The sequence below is a fragment of the Cavia porcellus genome, unplaced genomic scaffold, assembly GCF_034190915.1.
Source record: "Cavia porcellus strain 051 isolate PalLab524CR breed Dunkin Hartley unplaced genomic scaffold, mCavPor4.1 scaffold_3, whole genome shotgun sequence".
Taxonomy (NCBI): Eukaryota; Metazoa; Chordata; class Mammalia; order Rodentia; family Caviidae; genus Cavia; species Cavia porcellus.
This window is the reverse complement of record NW_026947486.1, coordinates 26,129,220-26,155,222: the sequence shown is the minus strand read 5'-3', so window position 1 is coordinate 26,155,222 and position 26,003 is coordinate 26,129,220. Positions and strand designations below refer to the sequence as shown.

General features: G+C 34.4%; 1 protein-coding gene across 19 annotated transcripts in view; it reads left to right on the top strand.

The window, feature by feature from the left end:
- The window catches only part of LOC100720927 (constitutive coactivator of PPAR-gamma-like protein 2), a 478,018-nt gene that overhangs the window by 44,685 nt on the left and 407,330 nt on the right, over positions 1–26,003 (top strand). For all 19 annotated transcript variants that reach the window (XR_010046553.1, XR_010046554.1, XR_010046557.1 and 16 more), the window contains 4 exons: positions 7,939–8,111; positions 9,474–9,694; positions 10,423–10,580; positions 15,984–16,072. Coding sequence is in view for 14 of the 19 variants with exons in the window: in XM_063245942.1 (XP_063102012.1) it covers positions 7,939–8,111; positions 9,474–9,694; positions 10,423–10,580; positions 15,984–16,072 (641 nt within the window). In the remaining 5 variants the exon portion in view is untranslated. The remainder of the gene's footprint in view (positions 1–7,938; positions 8,112–9,473; positions 9,695–10,422; positions 10,581–15,983; positions 16,073–26,003) is intronic.

Sequence of the window (26,003 nt, the reverse complement as noted above, 5' to 3'; positions counted from 1 at the left end):
AACAAATTCCTAGAAAAACATGAAATGACATATAAAACCACAATAGTAGGTGATCTACAGTAGTTCTATGATGTCTCTTGTTATTTTTATTAGAATTTTCTATATCATCAGGCATGATATAATTGACATAGCACTACATAGCAATATTAATAAAAACAAAACATTAGAGACATTTTAGAACTTGGAAAACAGTTAATAATCAAACTGGAATGGGTTTCCTGTTTTATCTTGTTGTCTTCAAAGTAGTTGCCTCTACTTTTAGACTTGATGCTATCACGCCTACTAAATTAATCAGTCAAGACAAAACAGCTAACAAACCAGATTCAAATAAGATCAGTCATAGTAAGACAGTGTAAATGATACATGGCTTCAGGTAAAGATAGTAGGAAATTAAGGATAGTTACTGTAGTACATTCTGCTATTTTTCGGATAGCTGTCTATACTTCAAATCTAATACAAGTAGACAGATTGGAACAGAATAAAATCAAACTAAACTGAGCAGTAAGGCTAATGTGGCTTTTAAAACCTGATACACTATAAACAGTGTCATCTGCCTTCCTTTTTTAATCAATTCCTCTTCCTTTCTCAGGGCGTTTTGTACATTATGGGTTCCACTAACTCCTTTAATTTTTAGATTAGAGGGGCAGCCTACTATCTACCTAAGTAGTTCTGAACCATTTTTCCCCTGACCTTGATCTCGAGCTGTATTCCTTTACGTACTAAAGCCTCAAGGTTTTCCTTCCTTCTAGCTGAGTAGTTCTCTACTGCACAAAAGTGTCATGAGTTTCCAACCTATCTGCAGCTGCTGGATGAGCTGTCCCTATTTCTCTCTGGTTCCCTGTCACACACAGCATTGTTTTCTCATCTTTGACTTTTGGTTCATTCACACTCTTTCAGATAGATTATATTTCCTATTCAGAGCATCTCAATGGACCCTATCTCCTGATCTACTCTGCCTGTGTTTCTTTTTGTTAGTGTATCAAGACCATCTGTGTTAGAGACTATAGCCAGTCTTCTCGGCCTCATCTCTGCTATATTGTTTTTCTGCTGTTGATTGTCTACTTTTCTTCTTCATTCCACTGTCTGCCATGTTCATTGAGGCCTCTGCCATATCCTTCCATTTTCTAATATCCTCTTCCATCTCCTTTTTTGAGTAGTATAATTTTCAGCACATAGGTCTTTACATTCTTGATTCCTAAGTATTTCATTTATTTAATAGGTGCTATTGGGTAAGGTGATATTTTCATAATTTCTCTTTCATGTAGGTTTTTGTTTGTGTACAGTAATGTTACTGAATTTTGAGTGTTGACTTTGTATCCAACTGTGCTGCTGAATTTGAATAGGGGTGGTGATAGTGGACATACTGGTCTTGTTCCTGATTTTAGAGGGAAAGCTTTCAATTTTTGCCCATTTAGTATAATGTTGGCTGTTGGTTTGTCATAGATGGCCTTTATGAGATTGAGGTACATACCATCTATTCTGAGTTTCTGTAGGGTTTTCATCAAGAAAAGGTGTTGGACTTTATTTAAAGTTTAGAGAGCTGGGGTTTTGAGAGAATAAAAAAATTGATAAAACCTTAGCCAACCTTATCAAGAAAAACCTCAAATCCAGAAAATAAGCACTGAAAGGAAGGAAATTACTACAGATCCCATGGAATTTAAAAAGATCATGAATACCTACTTTGAAAATATCCACTCACATAGGATGGAAAACACAGAGGAAAAGCACAGATTTCTAGAAACATATGAACTACCAAAGCTCAATCAAGAACTTATAACAATTTTAAATAACCCAATATCAGGTACTAAAATAAAAAATGTGACTAAAAACTTACCAACAAAGAAAAGCCCCGGTCCTGATGGATTCACAGCTGAATTCTATAAGAAATTTAGAGAAGATTTAACACCAATACTCTCTAAACTCTTCAATGAAACTGAAAGAGAAGCAGTCCTCCCTAACTCATTCTTGGATGCAAGTATTACTCGGATACCAAAACCAAAAAAGACCAAACCAAAAGGTAGAGCTATAGGCCAATCTCACTAATGAACACTGATGCAAAGATTCTCAATAAAATACTGGCAAATAGAATACAGCAAGTCATCAAGAAGATTATACATTATGACCAAGTGGGATTTATTCCAGGAATGCAGGGATGGTTCAACATAACGCAAATCAATAAATGTAATGTACCACATCAATAGAGTAAAAAATAAAAATCACATGATCATCTCAATAGACACAGAGAAAGCTTTAGATAAAGTCCAACACCTTTTCTTGATGAAAACCCTACAGAAACTCAGAATAGATGGTATGTACCTCAATCTCATACAGGCCATGTATGACAAACCAACAGCCAACATTATACTAAATGGGCAAAAATTGAAAGCTTTCACTCTATAATCAGGAACTAATACCAACTAACCAAACAAACAAAACCTGTGGAGACAAAAAATCATTTGGGTGATGAACTGAGAACATCTGTTATGGTTTGCTTCTGGATGTCCCCCCAAATCTTCATGCGGTCATGGGGTTAGGTTTTTCAGCGGCTGCTGAATCTTAGAGTTTGTGATTGATTCATGGTCCAATACTGTGATTAAGGGTGTGAATGCTATACTAGCCTTAGGGTAGATAGTCTCCATACAGTAAGCCACAGAAAGATTCTCTCTTTCCCTCTCCCTCTCCCTTTCCTTTTCCCTCTCCCTCTCTGGCTCATCTCCCCCTTCCCCTCTGTCTCCTCTCTCCCTCCCTCACTGACTTCCCCTCCCTCTCTCTCTCCCCCTTCTCTCCCACTCTCTCTCTCCCCCATTGGTCTCTCCCTCTCCTTTCATCTCTCCTCTCCTTCTCCCCTTTTCTACCTCTTCCCTTCTTTCCCTCTCCACTTCTATCCCTCTCCCCCTTCTTGCTTTTGCTATCTTCTCATGCCATGAATTATTGTCCCTCTGCCATGCAACAGTCTACCTTGGAGCCAGCTGATTATCAACTGAAACCTCTACAAACTGTGCAGTAAATAAAATTTTCCCCCTTGATTTTTGGGTATTTTTCTCAGCAATGAGAAAAGTTAAGACAACACCTGATTGATTTTAAAAAGGATAAATATATAGTTGTAGTGGAAAAAGTTTACATATATTTTTTTCAGAATAGTACATAAATAGTTCAAAAAATGTGAATAAATACAGATCAATTGAATGCTAGAATCAAAAAACTTCATTTGATGGGAAGATAAGACTTTATTTCCTTTAAAAAGGAATTTTTTTGTGTGGTACTGGGGGTTAAACCCAGGGATTCTCTACTACTGGGGTACATGCTCAGTCCTTTTTTATTTTTCCCCTTTTGGGATAAGGTGTTACTAATACCCCAGGCTGGCCTCAAGCTTGCGTTACTCCTGTCTCAGCCTTTTGAGTAGTTGGGATTACAGGTGTTTGTCATTGCTAGGAATTGAAGTTTTAAGATACTAGAAAAATGATAGCAAAAGGGAGGAAAAGGGGAATTTAAAAATCTTTCTAAGGAAGAAATAAAGTTAAGGGCATAAAAATAGTAGGGTAAAGAAGTTACTGTTGTTGGTTCTATGAAAAATGATTCGACAACCCCAAAGAGAAAAAACAGACAGCCTGGTGGTATGGCTCAAGAATAGAGTGCTTGCCCATTATGACCCATATCACCAGCCCTGTATTTTATTTTAAGAATTTGAAAATAACAGCTGAGGTCCAGCACAATAATAGAGAGATTGCCTAGCATAAATGTGGCTCTGGTTTCAGTCTATAAAAAACACCCCCCCCCCAATTTAAGAACAGTCCTGCATCAGGAAACTTATCAACAAACCATATGATCATATCACTAGGTGCTAAGAAAATGTTTGATAAAATTCAGAAACCATTTCTTTCTTTTTTCGTGGTGTCAGAGGACCAGGAATGGAACTCATGACCGTGCACTTGCCAGGCAGGTGCTTATGCTGCTCAGCTATATGGCTGGCCCCTACAGAAACTATTTATAATTTTAAAATAAAAATAATACATGAATATATGGAAATTGCTTCCTTAGGTCTCTGTCTTGAACTTATAGTGATCCTCCTGCCTCACCCTCCTGAGTCCTGGGGTTACACACATGTGCCATTACACCCTGTGGAAATTTCTTTGTTTTAATTATTTGTGAAAAATAGCAAAAGCCAGGAAAGTCTATGCTATAAGATAATAGAACTTTTTATGAAAGTCCGGTGTAAGATAGTGATTATTATTACTATATTTGTTTTTAATATTGTGGCTATTTTAGCAAAATCAGTAAGATAAAACAGCAGTACAAATATGGGAGAAATAACTTCATCTCCTCCTGCTGCTGATTGAATGCATTCCTGGAAAATATAAGTTTCTGATTTCTTCTGTGATACAGGATGGCACTGACTTTTTCAGAGCAGTGATTGACTCAGAACAACAGAGCAAAAGTCAACTCAGAATCCCTCAAGTATGATCTGAAAAGCAAATAAAGAAATTTATTACGAGAAAATACACTGGGCAGGTAACTCAATGGTAGAGTGTGTGTTCAATTCCTAGAATCAAAAATTAACTAAATGAATGAAATTATTAAAGAATAGCAAAAAAATATCCAAAAGAACCAAAATAATGTTGATAAAGGAGAACCAGGTGGGGAAGATTTGTGTTAACGGATTTTGATTTTACTCTAAAGGTATCAAAAGTAAGACATTTATAGTATTGGCAAAGAAACAATGGAACACAGCAGAGATCAATGGAATGTAACAGAGTTCAGAAATAGATGATAAATGTGATCAAATGATTTTTTAAATGTACAATGACAATTGAATATAGAAAGTATGGCCTTTTCAACACAAGCTCCTGGAATAATTGGACAAGTGAATTTTTACGAAAAGAATCTCAACATAAATCTCATATCTTACAGGAAAATTAACTCAAAATGAATCATAGATCTAAAAGTAAAACTTAAATTTCTAGAAGAAAACAATAAAATCATTGTGACCTTTGGTTAGGGGTAGTGTTCTTAGATATATACAAAAGCATGGTTCATATCAAAATATTTATAAATTTGATTTCATCAAAATTAAGATATTCTACTCTATAAAAGACACTGTTAAGACCTGGTGTGAGGGCGCATACCTATAATCCCAGCACTTTGGCACCTGAGGCAGGAAGATCATGTTTGAAGCTAACCTGGGTTACATAGTCAGTTTAAACCCAGCCTGAACTACATTATAAGATCCCGTCTGAAGGACAAAAAAGAAACTGTAAGTAAAAGGAACTACACCTGGCCTCCAATGACTCTTTCTAAATTTTATTGGAAATAAAATCTTTATGTCTGTGTAGACTATAAATAGGTGAGAAGAAAATAAGAATAAGAAAGTGATATGTTTTACATTATTTCACATACCAGAATCACTATTTTTCAAACATTGTGATAACTGTGATGTGGGAATAGATTAGTACAGAATGTAGTACAAATGGAAACAATATTATATAATGTCTGTTGTATATTTTGGATCTTATTACTCTTTCTATTTTTGTTTTTTAAACTAGGGAGACAATATGATATTTACACATGGGAGTTTGATTTATTTCACTTAAGAGTATAGTCTCAAATTGCATCCATTTACCAATAAAAGCCTCAACTTTGTCCTTCTTTATAGCTGAGTAGTACTTCATTGTATAAAAATACCACATCTTTTTTTATCCATTCCTCACTTGATGGACATTTGGGTTGTTTTCAAGATTTAGCTATTACAAATTGTGCTTCTATAACAGTTTTAGTTTTCATTGTTTGATCATTTTTGATGCCTAAATCTTGTAATCTGAACAACTATTTTAAAGATAGTAATATGCAGTGTATTAACTAGTGTTGATTTCCTATTTTTTGGAATTCTGTATTTTTATCCTTTTTTTTCTTTAAAAATTATGGTATAATGTATACAATATTGTGTTGGAGATGCCTGTGTTATAATAAAAATATAAAAAGTAAGTTATCACTAACTTTTTTGACTTACAGTCAATTTGGTTTTTTTTTTTTTTGGTACTGGGTTTCAAACTCACGTCCTTGTGCTTGCCAGGCAGGCACTTATGCCACTGAGCTATATCCCTGGCACTTACATTGAATTATATGTTTTAAATGTATATTCTTTACTCAGTGTGGCTCATCTATGCAGGTATCCCACAGGTTGGGCATGTCTGAATCTTAGAAAAAATACTTCAGTTTCGACATTTAATTTTAGATGAATGAAAAAGTCACACACAAACAATGGTTTTAGGAGACCAAATTTTAGATTTGCCTACTGCTGAGTAACTATGATTGTCATCTGAGGAAAAAGACTTTTGTGTGTCAGTCTTTCCCTAGTTTTCAAGTGACAACTACAGTTACACATTGTTTATCCATGTAGTCTTCTTTAAAATCCATTTAAATGTATACAAAATATATAGCATTGTTCAGGAGGATGCTTTTTTATATAAGTGTCAAAGTTTTATTGCTTTTGTCACTCAGTGGCATGTTTGAGAGATCTGCCCACATAAGTACACAAAGAATATCCTTTTTGTAAAATCTATCAATGTATCTTCAAGTACTAGTTATTGAACCTAGGTTCTTTGTCCTGAGCTTCATCCCCAACTCCCTCCTCTGTTTTGTTATTTTAGGACAGGGTATTGCTAAGTTTGTCAGGCTAGACTTTTCTGTCCTCCTGCCTTAGCTATCTAGAATGATGTATGTGTTATTAATTAATGCTGAGAAAACTCATTCAGTTGTACCAATTATAGTATTTTAGCCATTATTACTTAGATTTAACTCCTAAGTATAAATGTTGTTGATCATTTCTCACGTTTTGTTTTGTGTCACACCTTTTTTTGATAAATGATTTTGTTGTGTTGCCTGGCGTAGTTTCAAACTCATGAACTGAAATGATCCTCCTCCCTGAGCTTCCTAAGTAGCAGGGACTGCAGGTACCATGCCCAGCCTAACACTTTATTTTTCTAATGATTGTAATTTTTTTCCTAAAGAGGGAAGGTTTATTTTGTAGAAGTTTCAGTCCATAGTTGACTGGTTCTAAGATAGGTCAGCATGGTAGAGGGCATTGCAGAGCAGAAACAGCTCATGCAGTGAAAGGAAGTGGGTTGACTGTATTTTCTAATGCCATGTTGTTATTGAACTTACTTGAGTAATGTTCAGGCAGTGTATGGGATTGGAATACTTTTCTCTGTCCTTATTATCTGGAAATACAGATGTTTTTCCCCTTTGAACTTTATTGAGAACTTGATTGAATTCAGAATTTTAAGTCATTGACCTTCCTCAGAATTCTGTAAATATTTCTCCTTTGACTTTTAGCATTTAATATAGTATGTTGGAGGTCTAGTACCTATTTGAAGCTCTTTCATTGGTTACTAGCCTGATATTTATGTTTGGAAACCTAGACCCTTTTATTTTGGCAATTCAGAAAGTAAACCAGAATAAATGTCCAAGTGTCTAGATTTTTATTATTCTTGCCCTGACTTTATAGCTCTTTTATATATGAAAACTTAGAGATTCTTTAGGGAAGCATCCCTGCTACCTGTTTTATTACTTTTTCTCAGTTCATTTTGAGATTTTTTTGTGGAATTTATTACTTTCTTTTATGATTTGAGGATTACACCAAAATCTTTTTGTATCAAATCTTGCTAGGTAAAGTCTACATTTCCCCTCCTGGAGAACTGATATATTGTGTAGGAAAGTTTATAGTGTACTTTAAACAAAATGTTAAAACTGTTGCATTGCCTTGTAGGAAGAGTCAGAGTAACTGTCTAATAAAGGATACCATTCATTGCATAGACCTCCCCAAAATAAATGATAAATTAAAATACATGCATATATGCAATAAAGCACTCAATTGACTGGTGTTAGAAATGCATATGAAAATTTGTATGACTTTAATTTTGAACTTATTTTTCCCATTTTTAGGACCGGAAGTTAACCAAAGCTGAGCAGCAAAGGTTCAAGGAAGAAGCAGAAATGTTGAAAGGTCTCCAGCATCCTAATATAGTTCGATTTTATGATTCTTGGGAGTCTGTCTTAAAAGGAAAAAAATGTATTGTGTTAGTGACTGAACTAATGACATCAGGAACCTTAAAGACGTAAGTTGATCATGATAGTGTCAATGAAGTTTTATTTGTAAATAATTTTCAGGAGACATAAAAGTTACTAATAAACTAATACTTGCTTAAAGAATTTATAGAATTTATTTCAGGGAATGTTAAAAATTTAGAATGTTAACTGGCTGTAGTGTTGTACTCTGTAATCCCAGTACTCTGGGAGGCCGGGGTGGTAAGATCACAGATTCAAGCCTACCTTGAAAAACTTGACAATGTAGCAAGACTCTTTTTCAGAAATATAAAAAGAGCATGAGAATGGAGATGTAGCTTAGTGATAAAGCCCCTAAACAGTGATGGTGAATCTTTTAGAGCTTTCAGTGATACAAATCAGCCCTATGGCATATCTGCTGTAAGTTCATCACCACTGCCCAGTACCACAAAAAAATGTTACTGAAATTTGTTATAGTACTAAAAATTTAGTATCTGTGATGTATCATTGAATTTCAGTATTGGAAATCATTATATTTTCATCTCATGAAAGAAAACGAATAGGAAGTTTCCCAAGTTCACAAATCTAGTGAGCAATACTATATAATTGTAGTCTTTTGCTTCTGGTCACAATTCTTCATTTGATAGGATAGTGAGTTGTAAATAATTGAATGTGGGATATACTTTTCATTTCCTAGCAGTTTTGTGCTACATTTTATATAGTCAACCACTGTTGTAACTATATATGAGTAATTATTAGGAAGTAAATCAAGACTTTCTCCTTAAATTGTACTTTTATTCCAAAGGATCATACTTGTATGAATTAAAAATGTTATAGCTGCTGTGTGCAGTGGCTCACACCTGTAAACTCAGTTACTCAGAAAGCTGAGCTATGAAGATTGAAAATTTTAGGCCAGCCTAGGAAACTTAGTGATACACTATCTCAAAATTAAGAAAACAAATAAAAAAGACTGGAATTTCACTTGGTAGTAGAGAGCCCCTGGGCTTGATCCCCTAGTACTGGAAGATTTTTAAAAAATGGTTTGGGGATGTAACTCAGTAGTGCAATGCTATACTTGCCTAATGTTCATGAGTTCATCCCTAGAACTTCCAAAAACAAAACAAAACAAAACAATATACTTGATAAGATGTCTTTTTGGGGGAAGTTCAAACTTTTTTTAAGAGTTTGGGATATGTTAAACTGAAATTGAGCCTCCCTGTCACAGAAAATTTGGATGTCTATCTGAGTATGGGCGTTAGGTTTAAATTTTTTTTTCTATAATAGATATTAGAAAACTCAGGGATTGTAGTCATAGTATGTAAAATTTCAGCTTACATATGTGATTTACCATAACAATGCTCATACAATAAGAAGGGAATATTTGTTTACACATGGTTTTCTGTTTCTTTGTATAGGTACTTAAAACGATTTAAAGTCATGAAACCAAAGGTCTTAAGGAGCTGGTGCAGGCAAATTTTAAAGGGACTGCAGTTCCTGCACACTAGGACTCCTCCTATTATCCACCGGGATTTGAAGTGTGACAATATATTCATCACAGGACCTACTGGATCTGTGAAGATTGGTGATCTAGGACTCGCTACCTTAATGCGCACATCATTTGCTAAGAGTGTCATTGGTGATTAACAATTTATTGTTTACTCCTTGGGTATATTTATTGTATAGTTCTAGAACAGGGATCAATTAACTATAGCTCTTTGGTCAGATTTGGCTCAATCCTGTTTTTTTTTTTTTTTTTTTTTTTTTTTTTGTCTTTTTCATTTTTATCGGTACTGGGGATCGAACTCATGACCGCCTGCTTGCAAGGCAGGTACTTATGCCACTGAGCTAAATCCCCAGCTCCTCAATGCCTATTTTTATAAATCAAGTTTTATTGAAACACAGCCACATCCACTCATTTATGGATTGTCTATGACTGCTTTTGCACTACAGAGTTGAATAGTTCTTATGGACTGCAAAGTACAAAAGTATCTCTTCCCAGAAAAATTTATGAACCCCTGCCATAGATTGAATATGTTTTGAAATACCTTATTTTGACCTATTTCAGAGACATCTTAGTGTATTTATTTTGAGGAGTATATAAACTTCCAAGGACTTAAGGAAGGGAATTTACTAATTTAATTCAGAAAAATATGGACTAAAATTTATAGAAATAAAAACATTATTTGCAACCTAATATTGAGCATTACGAATTGTACTTTATCAGTATGGGGAGTTATAGAAATTCTTTAATGCTTTGTATTAATTCTATAATACAAATTTTATACTTAGAAATTAACACAGGTATTGTTTGGGAAAGGAATCTTGATGGATATATTCTTCTCTTTAATGAAAATTATTTTGTAGGAACTCCTGAGTTTATGGCTCCAGAGATGTATGAAGAGCACTACGATGAATCTGTTGATGTTTATGCTTTTGGAATGTGTATGCTAGAAATGGCTACTTCAGAGTACCCTTATTCTGAGTGTCAGAATGCAGCTCAGATATACCGTAAAGTAACCAGTGTAGGTATAATTTTATTGTTTAACTTCACAAATTGCCACATTTCTTGTTGAAGTGGTAAAATTGACTTAGTAAAGCCTAATTTGGGGACTAGGGATGTTTTTAAGTAGTACAGTATTTGTCAATCATGGGTAAGCGTGCAAAGAAAGGAAAGAAAGAAAAAACCTCACAAAATTCCTCTAATTTCAGTTTATGTAACTGTAACAGCTTAGCATTGTAATGTGACAAGCTTGATACTATATATCTGCCCTCTATATATAAAATGATCTATATCAGTGTTTTGAGGAAATTGTACAGATATATCATCTATATTTATTTGTTTCTAGTGAATTTTTAGGTACTTATTAGATGAACTGTATTTTTCAGAGCTAAATACTGGGAATTGTCTAAAAGGCTTTGAAGATTTCTAATAGGTCTAAAAGTCTTGATTATGAGAGGACATTCAAAGTATAGTTCTGTATACACACAATTAAAAACTAGTGAATACTTTAAAAAGTTATTATAGTAAAGGACACATTGCTATTATTCTCCCTCAAAATATTTCCCCTTGCTTTGAAAACACTTATCCCATCATTTTTACCATTTTCTGAAGCAGTTCTGAAAGTCCTCTTTCGTGAGTGCCTTTATTTAGTTGGTTGCATTATTGTGGCTGCCTCAATGTCCTGAATCACTTTAAAATATTTACATTTCATGGTTATTTTGACTTTTGAGAAGAGCTAAATGTTACACAGTGCAAGATCTGGTATATAAGGTGGATAAACACACACAATAAGTAGTTTTTTTTTACAAATATTCCTTTTCATTGGGTGGCATTTGGCAACAGTATTCACTGAATTTTTTTTATCATACTCATAAAGACACTCAGTAATGAGAACCTCCAGAACTGCCTCAGAAAGTGACATTTTTTTTGTCTTTTTGAGAAAGGTCTCACTGTGCAGTTCAGGCTGGCTTTGAGCTCACTTTGTAAGCTAGACTAGTCTTGAATTTACCACAATCCTCTTGCCTTAGCTTCCCCAGTGTTGGGATTATAGGCATGCGCCACCACGGCTGGCTCAGAAAGTGACATTAAGGATAGGTGTGTTCAAACAAAAAGGAGTATTTTGAGGAAGATTAATTCCAATGCCTCTTTTCCTATAATACTTTTTTAAAAATTGTAAAAATTCACTATATATGTTGATTATGCCTTATATTTGAGCCACTGCTATGAGTCATTTTTTGTGTTAGAGGTTACAAGGAGGAAGATTAGACCTTTTGCAGATGGGAAGAAGACAAAGAGATAGACGGAGCAGGTGTAGAGGAGGGTGAAAGGGAAAGTAGAAAGAATTAATATATGTTTATATTCATGTACCAACTTCCTATGATTAATGTAATCATTACATATTGCAAATATGTACTAGTAACAATTACCTGGGTGTAGTGATGCACACCTGTAATTCCAGCACCTGGGAGGCTGAGACATGAGGATCACCTCAAATTCAGCCTGGACTATATAGGGAGAGACTCTGTCTCAAAAAAAATATCTATTAATTAAAAATAAAAATAAAAGAAATTACAAAGAATGTGAAGATGAATAAGAAGTATATTTACCCTCCTGAAGCTTACATTTCTAGTAGATGATTGACAAATTTATGAATAAGTATAAAATGTAGAAATAGAAGGTTATTATTGTTGAGTGGAATATATTTTATACAGTTTAGTGGCCAAAGGTAGGCCGTGACTGAAATTGTTAGCATTTTGCACTGTTATAAATAGGTAATGTTTTTAATATCCCTTTAAAATTAATGTTACTTTAAATATGCCGATTAAAATTGTAAACATTTATGGGATACAAAGAGATGTTTTAAATCAAGCTAGTTAACATCCACCTCATTTGCTAATTGTCTTGTTTTGAGACATTAGAAATTTACTTTCTAAGTTGTGTTTAATATGGAATATATTATTATTGACTATAGTCACTGTTGTATAATACATACTGAACTTCTCTTGTCTAACTGCAATGTAGACTAATTTGATTAATGGTTTCCTATTTACCACCCCCTGCCCCAGCCTCTGGTAACCATCATTCTTTTTTTAGATTTTATACATAAGTGAGATATGATATTTATTTTCTTGTCCCTGGCTCCTTTAGCATAATATCTTCTTGAGTTCATACATGTTATTGAAAATTACAGAGTTTATTCTTTTTTAAGACTGAAATAGTATTCTATTATATGCCAAATACCATATTTTCTTTCTCCATTTATCTATTGATGAACAGTTAAGTTGTTCCTGTATCTGACTGTTGTGAATGGTGCTGCCATAAACTTCACAGGAATTCGATATCTTTTCAACATGTTGATTTTAGTTCCTTCAGAGGTATATCCAATAGTTGGTTTGCAGCAGTAGTTCTATTTTCAGTGGGGGTTTTCGTTTGCTTCTGAGGAGTCTTCATATCTTATCCATACTAGTTACATTAATTTACATTTCCACCAACAGTATATAAGGGTCCCATTTTTGAGACAATTGTTCTGTCACTCTGTGTCATTAAGGGTTCTCTTTTCTTTTCAACCTCACCAATACTTATCTGTCATTTTTTTAAATAATAGACATTATAATAGGTATGAAGGGATACCTTTTGTTTTTTGAGACAGTCTTGCTGTGTAGTTCAGGCTGGTCTTGAGATCACTGTGTAGCTGAGGCTGACCTCAAACTTGTATCGATCCTCCTGCCCCAGCCTCCATAGTGTTAGGATTACAGGAGTGCGCCATCATGCCTGGCAGGGGTGTCATTTTTAATGCATGCCGTAAATGACATACTTCAGTCTTCAATCCCTGCAAGAAAGGTAAAATCTTTAGTTTATAGATGATAACTTGCAATCAGACACTGTGACTTGATCAGATTTCCACAGTTACTGATAATGGTGGATTTTGACCTTAAAGCTGTCTGACTCTAGTGGTTTGTAAAGGGAGATAATAAGACATAACAGCAAAATCCAGAATGTTGTACATTCTTTAGGAAAAATGACATAATTTTCTCAACACAGTAATTTCTTGCTATAGGACAAGGACGTCTTTTATACATTATAAGAGAGTTAGTAGTGTTGAGCTTGATACATTTTTAACAGAGCTCTGAAAAACATAAAGCACTGCTTCTTAGTATTTAGTGATTTTTTTGTGGTATAAATACTCCTGTTGTGGCTGATATCAAGCTACTGGTAGGAGCTCACACCAGAGTTGGGAAGGGATACACAATGGCACTCTTTATATGTTATTTCTATCACAGATGTACATTAGCTGTAAATAATCTGAAATGCATGAACAATGATAAAATAGGAAATGATGTTTTCAGTATTTGCTTGTCTTTTATTATACATTTACATAATTTAGCTTTTAAGAAATGGCTGTGTTTACCAGTTGGCTTGCAAAATTCCTGAAAATACAATTTCCTATGAGTTGCTGTGAGCCGTCTCTAGCATATGGATGGACTTTGTTAGGATCCTGATTTGAACAATCCAATTATAAGAAGACATCAATTAAGCAATTTTGAAAATTTGAGTGTGGATTGTGTATTAGATGGTGTTAAGAGACTATTCACGATCATTTTTGGTGGGATAATTACATGATTCTGTTTAAAAAGGTCTTTATTAGAGCTGTAAACTGAAAAATTTATGTATGAAGGGACACAATACCTTAGATTTGCTTTAAAATACCCAGGATGCAAAAGATACGCAGATTGATAACTGAAACAAGGTTGACAACCTGGTCATTATAATTAAGATGGTGATGGTTATGTTAGGTTTGATTATACTATTCAACTTTTCTTTTGGCACTGAGGATTGAACCTAGGGACTTCACAGTGAGCCACATACTTGGCCCCCTTTTTCCTTTTAATTTTTATTTCAAGACAGGTTCTCCTCAAGTTACCCTTGCTGGGTTTGAACTTGAGAGCCTGTCACCCAGCCTCCCAGAATGTGCCACTGCACATAGCTTATTATTCTACTTTTTAGCACTATAAGTTTGCAAATTTCTGAGTGAGCTCAGGAAAAAATCTGAGTTTAGTGCTGTGTGCCTGTAATCTCAGTACTCTTGGAGGCTGAGGAAGAGGATCACAAGTTGAGTCTTGCCTGGGCAATTCAGAAATTTAGTGAGGCACCATCTCAAAATAAAAAATTGAAAAAGGGATGAGGATGTAGTTAAGTATAAATACTCTTGGTTAAATCACCAGTACTATCAAAAAGAATGAATGAATGAATGAATGAATGAATGAATTAGCTTAGAAAAAAGAGCTAGAATGTCTTTTTTAGTTTGAGTTCATGTTTTGGATAGCTCTAAGTAGAAGAGTATTTTGTACTTGATTTGTATGTTATAATTTGTAGTTATTTTCATTAGGAGCAGAAAAAAGGCACAAAATGGGTCAAAAATGGATACAAGGTCTGTGGAAAGGTCAAAGAGAGCTTCTTCCTCTTTTTTCCTCCAATCAGATTTATTAGTATATTCCTAAGAGAGCTTCTTCTATAAATACAGTAATACAACTCCAGTCTTTAATGACTTTATTATTTTATATTAAAGTCACAATAATGTCATGTCAAAATTCATATTTCCATTGTTCTTTTATAGCTTCTTTATCTAGCATATGATACTAAACTTTTCAATTGTGTGTACTGTTAGGTAGTGTGACAGGCCTTGAAGTGGATCTTAGATTGCTTCAATCCATGATAATTACTATTGCATACCTTTGTGTTTCCAGTTTAATTTGGAATTTTCTATTAAATAATTGTAATAATACTTGGATTGTTTTTAAAAATCTAACATTAACAAGCTAAAAGGGAAAGCAATGTAAAACAAGCAGATTGAGGCAACTAACACAGTTATCATAGGAACATTATGAATTGTCTGAACTGCATTAATTTGTTATTAAATGTCTAGAACCTGGTAGTTAGCATGAGGTAGGTTCTCTTTGATATTTTAGTTTTTTGAAGAATCCCCACACAGATTTCCACAGTGGTTGCATCAGTCTATACCTCCAGAAAATTTAAAGGCATTCTTTATACTGACATCCCTTCCATCATTTATTATTGGTTGATTTCTTGATAATTTCCATTCTTTCTATAGTGAGATAGAATCTCAACACTGTTTTAGTTTGCATCTCTTGAATGATCAGTAAGGATGAGCATTTTTTCATACATTTATTTGCCATTTACATTTCTTTCTCTGAGATGTATATAATAATTAAGTTTTTCAGTTTTATCTTTAGGGATATAACAAAAATCTTTCTCAAGGTTAGTAAACTTACACTATATGTGTATATTTGTTCATTTAAACCTTCAATGTGGTATAGGAATTCAAAAAAAGTATTTAATGAGTGTCATGTTGATTTGGGCTTTTAATTGTTTAATTTGTAACAGGAAACTATTTTTCTTCTCCTAGGGCATAAAACCAGCCAGCTTCAACAAAGTCACTGATCCTGAAGTGAAAGAAATCATTGAAGGATGTATTCGTCAAAATAAATCTGAAAGGTGGGTGCAGATGAAGTGAAATGTTATGAAATATATGATGGATGTGTTTTTCTCTTATCTCACACTAATTTTTTTAATCTTTCAGTCATGCTAGGTATTACTTGAATAACATACACTCTAGAATGAAGTGTATTAGTGTATGTTGTTTGCCATTTTAGATGGTGATACCATGTACTGAATTATATGTGTGTGTGTGGGTGTATGTTTGTTGTGACAGGCTTTTATCACCTTCAGCCGTCAATTTAACAGTCAGTTGAACACTACTAGTTAACTCAATTGTTAACAGTTTAGAATAGATGTATTTTATTTGATCATATATCCTTGTATCACAGTAGTGGTAAAACTAATATGGATACTTTTAAGTAGGAATTTATATTTTTGTATCATTATTTATGTTTTTCTTATGGGCAACTTTTATTTATTTTTTAATTCATATTTTATTGGTACATTTTAGATGTACATAATGTTCACATTCACAGAGAATTTGCATGTCTTCATGATATAAGTTGTTTTTTCCCCATTCCCCTATGTTCCCTTCACCCCCTCTTCCCCTACGAATTTACAAAAGTTTTGTTTCCATGTGTTACTTCTTTGATCATTCTTTTTACTATTCCCTTCTTACGTTTTCCCTCTCCTCTCCTTCGTTTCCCTCCCCATTTGAACATTTTTCTTCCTATTTCACAATACCTATTATACATTTTGGTCCGTATTTACACTTACAGTTTCTCATACCAGAGAAATAGTGGACAACTCCTTCTAGTCTTCACTTTCAGTTACCTTTTTATTTTTTTGGTACCAGGGATTGAACTCACAACCTTGCCCTTGCCAGGAAGACACTTGTACCACTGAACTATATCTGCAGCCCTCAGATACCTTTGAGCCTTGGAAAATTTTAGACTGCAATTGCTGAGTTCATCTTTTGATTTTTGTATCTTCTAACTGATGATGTTTAATAAAAGTGTTTTGTTGTTTATAGAAATCATTTCTAGTAATGTTTCCTTGACCCCCCTTTTAATGAGTTTACTATCAAGATTTAGTGTTACATACTTGAGGATGTATAAAGCCACTAAAGTAAAACTTGTTTAATTATGACTGTTCTAGAACATTCTTAGTGTTCATACTGACAAGCTACAATTAGATTTTTAAAAACCTATAGTAAAGATCCATAATTTCAGATTTATCATTTTGTCATTTATAAATGTATAGTTCAAGTTCATTAAGTGCATTCACACTGCTGTACAATAGTTACTAATACCTATCTCCAGAATTGTTTCATTATAGCAAACTCAAAATCAATTCCCACTAAAAAGTAATTGCCCATAACTTCTTCCCTCTATGACTTGGTAATTTCAAATACTTTAAGTCTATGAATTAGGTACCTCGTATCAATTGTACCAGTTTATTTCATTTATCATGTTTTCATACCTGCTCTAGTATCTATTTGATTTTCCTTTTTTATTTTCATTGTTTCTTTTTGATTTTTTGAGAAAGGATTGTACTTTGTAGCCTAGGTTCTCCTTGAATTCACTACATAGCCTCTGCTGGTCTTGAATTCACAGTCCTTTTGCCTCAGTCTCCAAAGTGCTGACATAACAGGCATGTATCACCATGCCTGGGTAGATTTCTATTGTTTTTTAAAATTAAGTTTATTGGTAAAATTTAGATACATGTAATAATCATTCATCATATGGAATTCATACTGTACAAGAAATGTCCTGGTCCCTCTTTTTCCCCCTAACACCCTCCTCTCCCTTCAACCCCTTCTTTCCCTCCTTATTTACAAGACTTTGTTTCTGTTTTGTTGCTTTTATTTCAGATATAATACCTTTTCTTTACCTTGCTATGTTACTCCTATTCAGTACAATAAAACCAGAAAAACAAATATTTTAAAGATAGTGGTAGATTTACATATGGATAATGTGATTGCCTACTCAGAAAACTAAATGGAATCCATTTAAAAGCTATTAAAAATGATAAGAAATTCAGTATGATGGTAGGCTACAAAATAATTATGTGAATTAACAACTTCCCTACAGTGCACTAATAACTAGTTAGCCATTAAGAGATATAACTGATAAGTGGGAATTTTAAACATAGAATAAATGTAATAAATATTTATAGATTTTTAAAATGAAAATTGGAACACAAAGTAGATTTTAAAGCTATTAAAATGCCTCCACATTTGAATATTTTCTTACTACTTTATACGTGTCACACACATTGTCCTTATGTATACTTTTGGCTTTTCAAACAAAGCAATAATGCAGTATTTACATGTGTATATATGATTTATTTCACTTCAGAATATGGCTCAAGGTGCATCCATTTACTTAGAAATATCTCAAGCTGATCCTTCATGGCTGGGTAGTACTCTGTTGTATAAAAAACCACATCTGTTTTATTCGTTCCTTCATTGATAGGCACTTGGGTAGTTTCCCAGATTTAGCTATTACAAACTATGCTGCAGTAAACATGGGTGGACATACATCGCTATGATATGTGCTTTTAATTCTTTTGGGAAGACACCCAAGAAGAGAATAGTTGGGTCAAATGGAACCTCCAGTCCTAGTTTTTTGAAGAATCCCCACACAGATTTCCACAGTGGTTGCATCAGTCTATACCTCCAGAAAATTTAAAGGCGTTCTTTATATTGACATCCCTTCCATCATTTATTATTGTTTGATTTCTTGATAATTACCATTCTTTCTGTAGTGAGATGGAATCTCAACACTGTTTTACTTTGCATCTGTTGAATGATCAGTGAGGTTGAACATTTTTTTATACATTTATTTGCCATTTACATTTCTTTCTCTGAGATGTATATATGCATCTCAGATGCCTATTTTTGGATTGGCTCTTTAAATTTTGGGGGTATGATTTTTTTGAGTCCCTTGTATATTCTAGATATTAGTCTTTTGTTGAGGAACAGCTGTAAAAAAAACTTTTTCCGACATTGCCAGTTACCACTTCAGGCTGTTGGTACTTTCTATTGCTGTGCAAATGCTTCTTGGTAAGATGAGATCCCAGTTGTTAATTCTTTATGATAATTACTGTGTGATCAGGGTTTTATTTATAAGGTATTTGTTTATAACTGTATCTTCAAGAGTTCTACCTTTTTTCTCTTGAAATGGATTTAGTGTTTCTATCTTAATATTTAGATCTTCGATCCATTTTGATTTTAGTTTAGTGCATGATGAGAGACATGATTATAGTTTTAGTTTTTGACCTATGGAAAGCCAGTTTTTCCAGAACCATTTTTTAAAGAGACTTTCTTTCTTCCAGTGAAGGTGTTTGCACCTTTTTCAAAGATACGTATCTGAATGTGTTTGTAGTTGTTTCTGCATCTTTTAATCTGTTCTTTTCATCCTTGGGTCTTTATTTTTGCCAGTACCATGCTGTTTTTATTTTAGTAGCTTTGTAATATAATTTCAAGTCAGAGAATGTGATGCCCCTTGCCTTGCCATTGTTTCCCAGGATTGTTTTTGCTGTTCTAGTCTCTTCTGGTCCCAATGAAATTTAGGAATGTATTCTGTAGTTCTGTGAGGTATGCAAATGTTATTTTTGTTGACATTGCATTTATTATGTATAGCAATTTTGGGAGTATGGTCAAATTTGTTCTATGTTGCTCCTTTCTCCCCAAGGGCAAGGGATATCTTCCCATTTCCTGAAATCCTCTTTGATCTCCTTTTTCAGAGTACTGCAGTTTTCAATGTAGAGATATTTTACATCTTTGTTAGATTGACTGCTCAGTGTTTCCTTTTTTTCAATGCTATTTTGAAAGGTGCTATTCCTCTACTTTTTCTCAGTGCATTTGATGTTTGTGTATGGGAATTGTGTTGATATTTTTAGTGTTGACTTTATATCCTGCTAAGCAACTGAATTCAGTTATTAAATCTAAAAGTCTTTTGGTGAGGTTTTTGGGTTTTTTTATGTAGAGTATCATGTAATCTGTAAATAATAATTTCACTTCACAACTCGGTGCCCACTGCCACAACTGCCACCTCCCTACATCCGGGCCACGTCCAGGAGGGCACGAGGAAGAGGGCAGGTTGCGGCCCCGTGGGCTTGGGACCGCATTGCTGGGACGCATTGCCACCTTCGTACTCGCCACTCCCTTGAGGACCCGAGCCTGTGGCATCGGCATTGAGCAGGCCCCTTCCACCAGAGCGCCCTGAAGTCCCCAGGTAGGCAAGTGTGTCTTTGTCGCCACCAGGCCTCTGTGACCAGAGCCCCATGGAGCCGCCGCTGACACCATCTCCGCTCCCTCAGCCACCTCCCCAGATCTAGGTCCGTCCTGGAGGGCGTGAGGAGAACGGTGTGTTGTAGTGTCACGGGCATGGAACTGGACCTGTTGGGATGCATCTCCACCTTCACACTCGCAGCTTGTGCAAGGACCCGAGCCCATGGCACCCACACTGAGTGGGCCCCCACTGCCGGATTGCTCCCTAGGTCCCCAGGTGGGTGGGTGTGTCTTCACTGCTGTCAGGCCCATGTGAATGGAACCCCACAGAGCCACTGCCATGAATGGAGCCCAGAGAAGCTGCTTCTGAAAACACCTTTACAGACAATAATCAAAAATACAGATCCTGCTGTGATCAACCAGCTTTGGGGAATTGGGCCTGTCTGCCTGTGCCTTGAACTCTGGACTTGGCTGCCTGGGGTGAGTGTCCCCGTACCATCCCAAGCCCCTGGGAGGGAGTTTAAGAGATCTCAGGTAACAGCAATTTGGGGAGGACAGCAAAACCTCAGTCAGCATGCTTCGGAAAGACCCTAAGCAATACGGAGAGGGCCAGAGACTCCCCGGACATACCTGTCTGAAAGAAACCAGAAACATGACCAGAGATAGAAATAAAAAAAACCTCCAGCTGCTGACCCTGGAAAAATCAGCCCAGGAGAGATAAATACAGAAGATAAACAGTGCAATAATAATGCAGTATTAGATATAGCTCCAGCGGACATAAAGAAATACCTTCATGATTTCATAGACGAATTTAAAACTGTACTTCTAATCCAAGTGAGGCAAGATATAAAGAGATTAATTAAAGAAATGATAAGCCCCTCCCAAGAACACAGATGGAAGAACAGAGGAACTCAGAAAGGGAAGAGAAACCTTTCATGAAGAATATAAGTAAAATCTAGAATACATGAAACAGATCCAAAGAGATTACCAGGAAACTAAAAACACCATTGAAAACTGGCAAAATGCCTTGACAGAAACTAAGGTTAGCCTTTTGAAACTTGAAGAGAGATTTATGGTGTATGATTGTGAAAGAAAAGATCTCTTAAAAATAACAAGGAACCAGGAAGAAACAATACAAAGGCTAGAAGATGTCAAGAGATTTCATAACTTAAGAATAAAAAATGTGAGCAAAGAAGCAGGAGTAACTACAAATGAACTACAAAGAATATTCACAGATATAATTAAGGAAAACGTCCCAAGTACAGGAAAAAGAAATGATATCCAGATAAAAGAGGTATACAGAACTCCAGCCACCTACAACCAAAACAGATCAACACGTAATAATCAAGATTCCGGAAATCCACCACAAGAAACACAATATTAAAATCAGTCAGAGAAAAGAAGCAGATTACCTACAATGGAAAAATTATCAAAATAACAACAGACTTATCAACACAAACTCTCAAGTCGAGAAGAGCCTGGGGAGAAATGGTCCAAGCCCTGAAAGAAAATAACCTCCAACCAAGACTGATGTACCCCAAAAAACTTTCTCTCAAAATTAATGGAGAAATAAGATATTTCCAAGACAAGGAGGAACTGTGGGAATTCATGGCCACCAACCCAACCCTACAAAAAATACTGAAGGACATTCCAGAGAGAGAGAGAGGAAAAAATACCAGGATTCCAGCAACAGTGACAGAGAGGCCTCAGTCAATGGGGCAGACAGTGGAATGAAGGAGTAAAGTGGACAAATAATGACAGAAGAATAAAATAGCAGAAATGAGGCAGAGATGCATACATAAAGATAAAGACAGCTATTATGAACAGATGGAGAAACATTATGGTAAACATTATTGATTTCCCCAAAATCAGGTCTTGAAGAACTACAAAGCCTTCATTATCCTGTAATGGTCTGATTAGTTCTATAATGTCTAGTATATATTCAATGTGTGTGGAGATGGGGACAACTATTTGGAAGAAAACTAGAGAAAGTAAGATAGACAGTGAAGATCTCCAGTGGATTTGCTTTGAAATCTGTTTCTTTAAATTGTTTCCTTATAAACTGTTTTTTTTTTTTGTTTAATCCTGCCCTCTTTAAGATAAAAAACAAGTGTGTAGGACTGATAACCATATTAATAAGTTCTTGTTGGATCATTGAACAGAACTGTTTGCAGTGTCATTGTTTGACTATCACTTTGTATGCTTTAATTTTGTGACTCGAACAACTATATCTAGGATGACGGTATGTAACTTATCGCCTGGTAATTTCTTACTGTTTATTTTTCTGAGATTCTGTATTGTTTCTACCTTTTTTATCTGTTTTTTTTCTTTAAATAAAAAAATAATAATTTCACTTCTTTCTTTCCTATCTTACTCATTTTATTTCTTTTTCCTATCTAATTGCTATGGCTAATGTTTCCAGAACTATATCAGATATAAATGGTGAAGTGCAAATCTTTATTTTGTTCCTGATTTTAGAGTCAAAGTTTTCAGTTTTTATCCATTTAGTATAATGGTAGCTATTGGTTTGTCATAGTTAGCTTTTATCAGATTGAAATAAAGACCATCTATTTGTTTTATGTTTTATCATGAATGGTTTTGGACTTTGTCAAATCTTTTTCTACATCTATTAGGGTGATCATGTGATATTTGTATTTGGCTCTGTTGATATATTATATTACATTTATTGATTTGCATACGTTGAACTATCCCTGCTATGAATCCTACTTGATTATGGTGAATAATCTCTTTGATGATTTGCTGTATTCTGTTTGCCAGTATCTTATTGAAGATTTTGGAATATTGTCCTGCAGTTTTCCTTTTTTGGTTGGTTACTTCTCTGGTTTTGATATCAAGGTAATACTTGCTTCCAGGAATGAGTTTGGTAGTATTTATTCCCTTTTAATTAATTTAAGATGTTCATCAGTAGTGGCATGAGATCTCTAAAATTTCTTGGAGAATTCAGTTGTGAATCCATCAGAATCTTTTCTTTGTTGGTAATTTTTTCATTACTTTTTTTTTTCATTGACTGTTACTGAAGTATTTATAATTTTTGTATCTTCTTGTTTCACGTTTGCCAATTCATATGTATTTAGGAATCTGTCTATTTCTTCAGGCTTTTTCAACTTATATAGTTTCTCAAAGTGATTATTGAAGTACTGGTGATATAGCTCAGCAGCACAATGCCTGCCTGGCAAGTATGAGGTCCTGAGTTCAATTATTGGTACCAAAAAAAAAAAAAAAAAAAGAATCAAGGTGAATATTGAGGTTCTTCTGGGTTTGTGAAGGATCCATTGTTATTTCACCCTTTTCATTCCTAATTGCATGAATTTGAGTCTTTTCTTTCCTCTTTTTTTTTGATAAGTTTGGCAAAGGGTTTATCAGGTTTGTTTAGTCTTTAAAAGAAAGAACCCTACAATTCATTTATTTTTTGTATAGTGTTCTTAGTTTTAATTTCATTAGTTTCTATCTGATCTTTATTTCCATGCTTGTTGAAGCTTTGGGCTTGATTTTTCTAGACTTTTCAGAGTCAAAAATAGATTGTTTATTTGACCTCATTCTGCTTTTCTGATTTGAGAATTCACCAATATAAATTTCCCTCTTAGGACTGCTTTAAATTTGTCCTATAAGTTCCCGTATGTTATATTTGCATTATCATTTAATTGTCATTGATTTATCAGGAGAGTTTATATAGTTTTTGTGGGTTTTTTGCCATTAATTTCCAATTTTATTGCATTATGATCAGATAAATTCAAGGGATAATTTCTATGCTTAATTTCTTAAACATTCTGTTTTCTAAGTCACATGATCATCCCAATAGATGTAGAAAATGCATCTATTTTGGAGAGCATCCTGTGTATATCCGACAATGTGTATTCTTATGTTGAGTAGAACACTCTGTAGACGAGTACTACTAAGTCTCTGTATTCACAGGTTTGGCTTAGTTCTGATACTTCTTTTTATATGTTTTGTTTAGTTGATCTGTCCATTTGTAACAGTGAAATATTAAGGTCCCTCATTATAATTGTGTTAGTGCATAGTTGATTTTTCATATCTGTTAGTGTTTGTTTTACGTAGTTGGGTGCATTGGTATTTGGTGCATATATATTTATGATTGTTATCACTTCTTTTTGGAGTTTTTCCTTTCAAGTATGTAGTGACCTTCTTTTTCTCTTTTGATCAGTCTTGGCTTCGAGCTCACATTGTCTGAAAATAGAACAGCTACCCATATCTTTTTCACAGTTCCTCTCACCTGGAGTATTATTTTTTAACATTTGACTTTCAGTCTATGAATTTTTTTGTGATACTGGAGATTAAACTTAGGACCTGTGCATACTAGGCAAATACTTTACCTCTGACCTATATCCCCAGCCTAAACTATGAATATCTTTTTGAGTTAAATGTGTTTTTTGTGTGCAGTATATTTCTGGATCTTTCTTCTTGATCCATTTTGCCAATTTGTTTTTTTGATTTGTGATTTGAGACCATGCACAGCGATGGTTATAGGTGATATGTATTCTTTCATCCTTCTCATATTATTTTCCTGTTGTTAATACCCTGTCTTTTTCCTCTATTTGCCTTACCTTGTAGCTTCCTTATGTTGGTGTTCTTTGATTTATGGTCATCCTTAGGTTTTTCTAGAAAGTCTTTAAGAACAGCTTGGAGAGCTGGTTTGGTTGTCATGAATTTCTTCAGTTATTCTTTGTCATGGTAGTATTTTATTCCTCTATTGTTTTGAAATGTAATTGTGCAGGTTATATCAATCTGGGTTGGAGTTTATTTTCTTTTGGGACTTAAAATATTTCATTGCTAGCTCTCTTTGACTTTACAGTTTGTGTTTAGAAGTCTACTGTGATTATAATGGGTTTTTCTTTATAGGTGACTTGTTTGTTTTCTCTAACCCCTTTTAATATTCTCATCTTGTGTTGAATTTCTGGAATCTTATTATATGCATTGGTGTAGATTTATTTTGGTTATGGTTATTTGGAGTAATATATGCCTTGCTTATTTTATGTCAATTTTTTTGTTCATATTTGGGAAGTTTTCTGTCATTATGTATGGAGGTTTTTTTATAGTTTGTGCTCTCACTTTCTCACTGACTGGTCAATCTTACACCATTCTTCTTTGCTTCATCTTGAAGCAAAATGACAATTGGCTTGATTTTTCATGGCCCCTTGCTGTTTATTTATTTATATTTTATTGTTTGTCTCTTTGAGACAGAATCTCGCTATGAAGGTCAGGCTGGCCTTGAGCTCACTTTGTAAACCAAGCGAGTCTCAAACTCACAAGGATCCTCCTGCCTCAGCCTCCTAAATGATGGCATTACAGGCATGCATGGCCACACCCGGCTTCCCTTTGGTATTTTTAAAATATCTTTCTTTCCTGGTCACTAGCCATAAGCCTGTCTTCTAGATGTTATTTTCTATCTTTGTCTTTGTTCAGTCTGTTATGTATACTGTAAATTGGATTTTTAATCTTTTAGATATGTTTGGATCTGTTTAAAGCCTTCTATTTCTTTCTTGGGTTGGGTATTCATGGCTTCTATTGTTTTCCTAAACTCTGTTTTTATAAAATCTGTGGCTACTATAGATTCTTTGAGGATGTCTTTCATTTCTAGTGTTCTTATTTTTACCTGAGATATTATTTTTTCTATAACCACATCCATTTTTTTTTTTCATTTCTTTTGCTATCACTTCAGAAAGTTCCAGTGTGTGGCCTGGGATTTCTTTTATCTCCTTGTGCTCTGGAGTT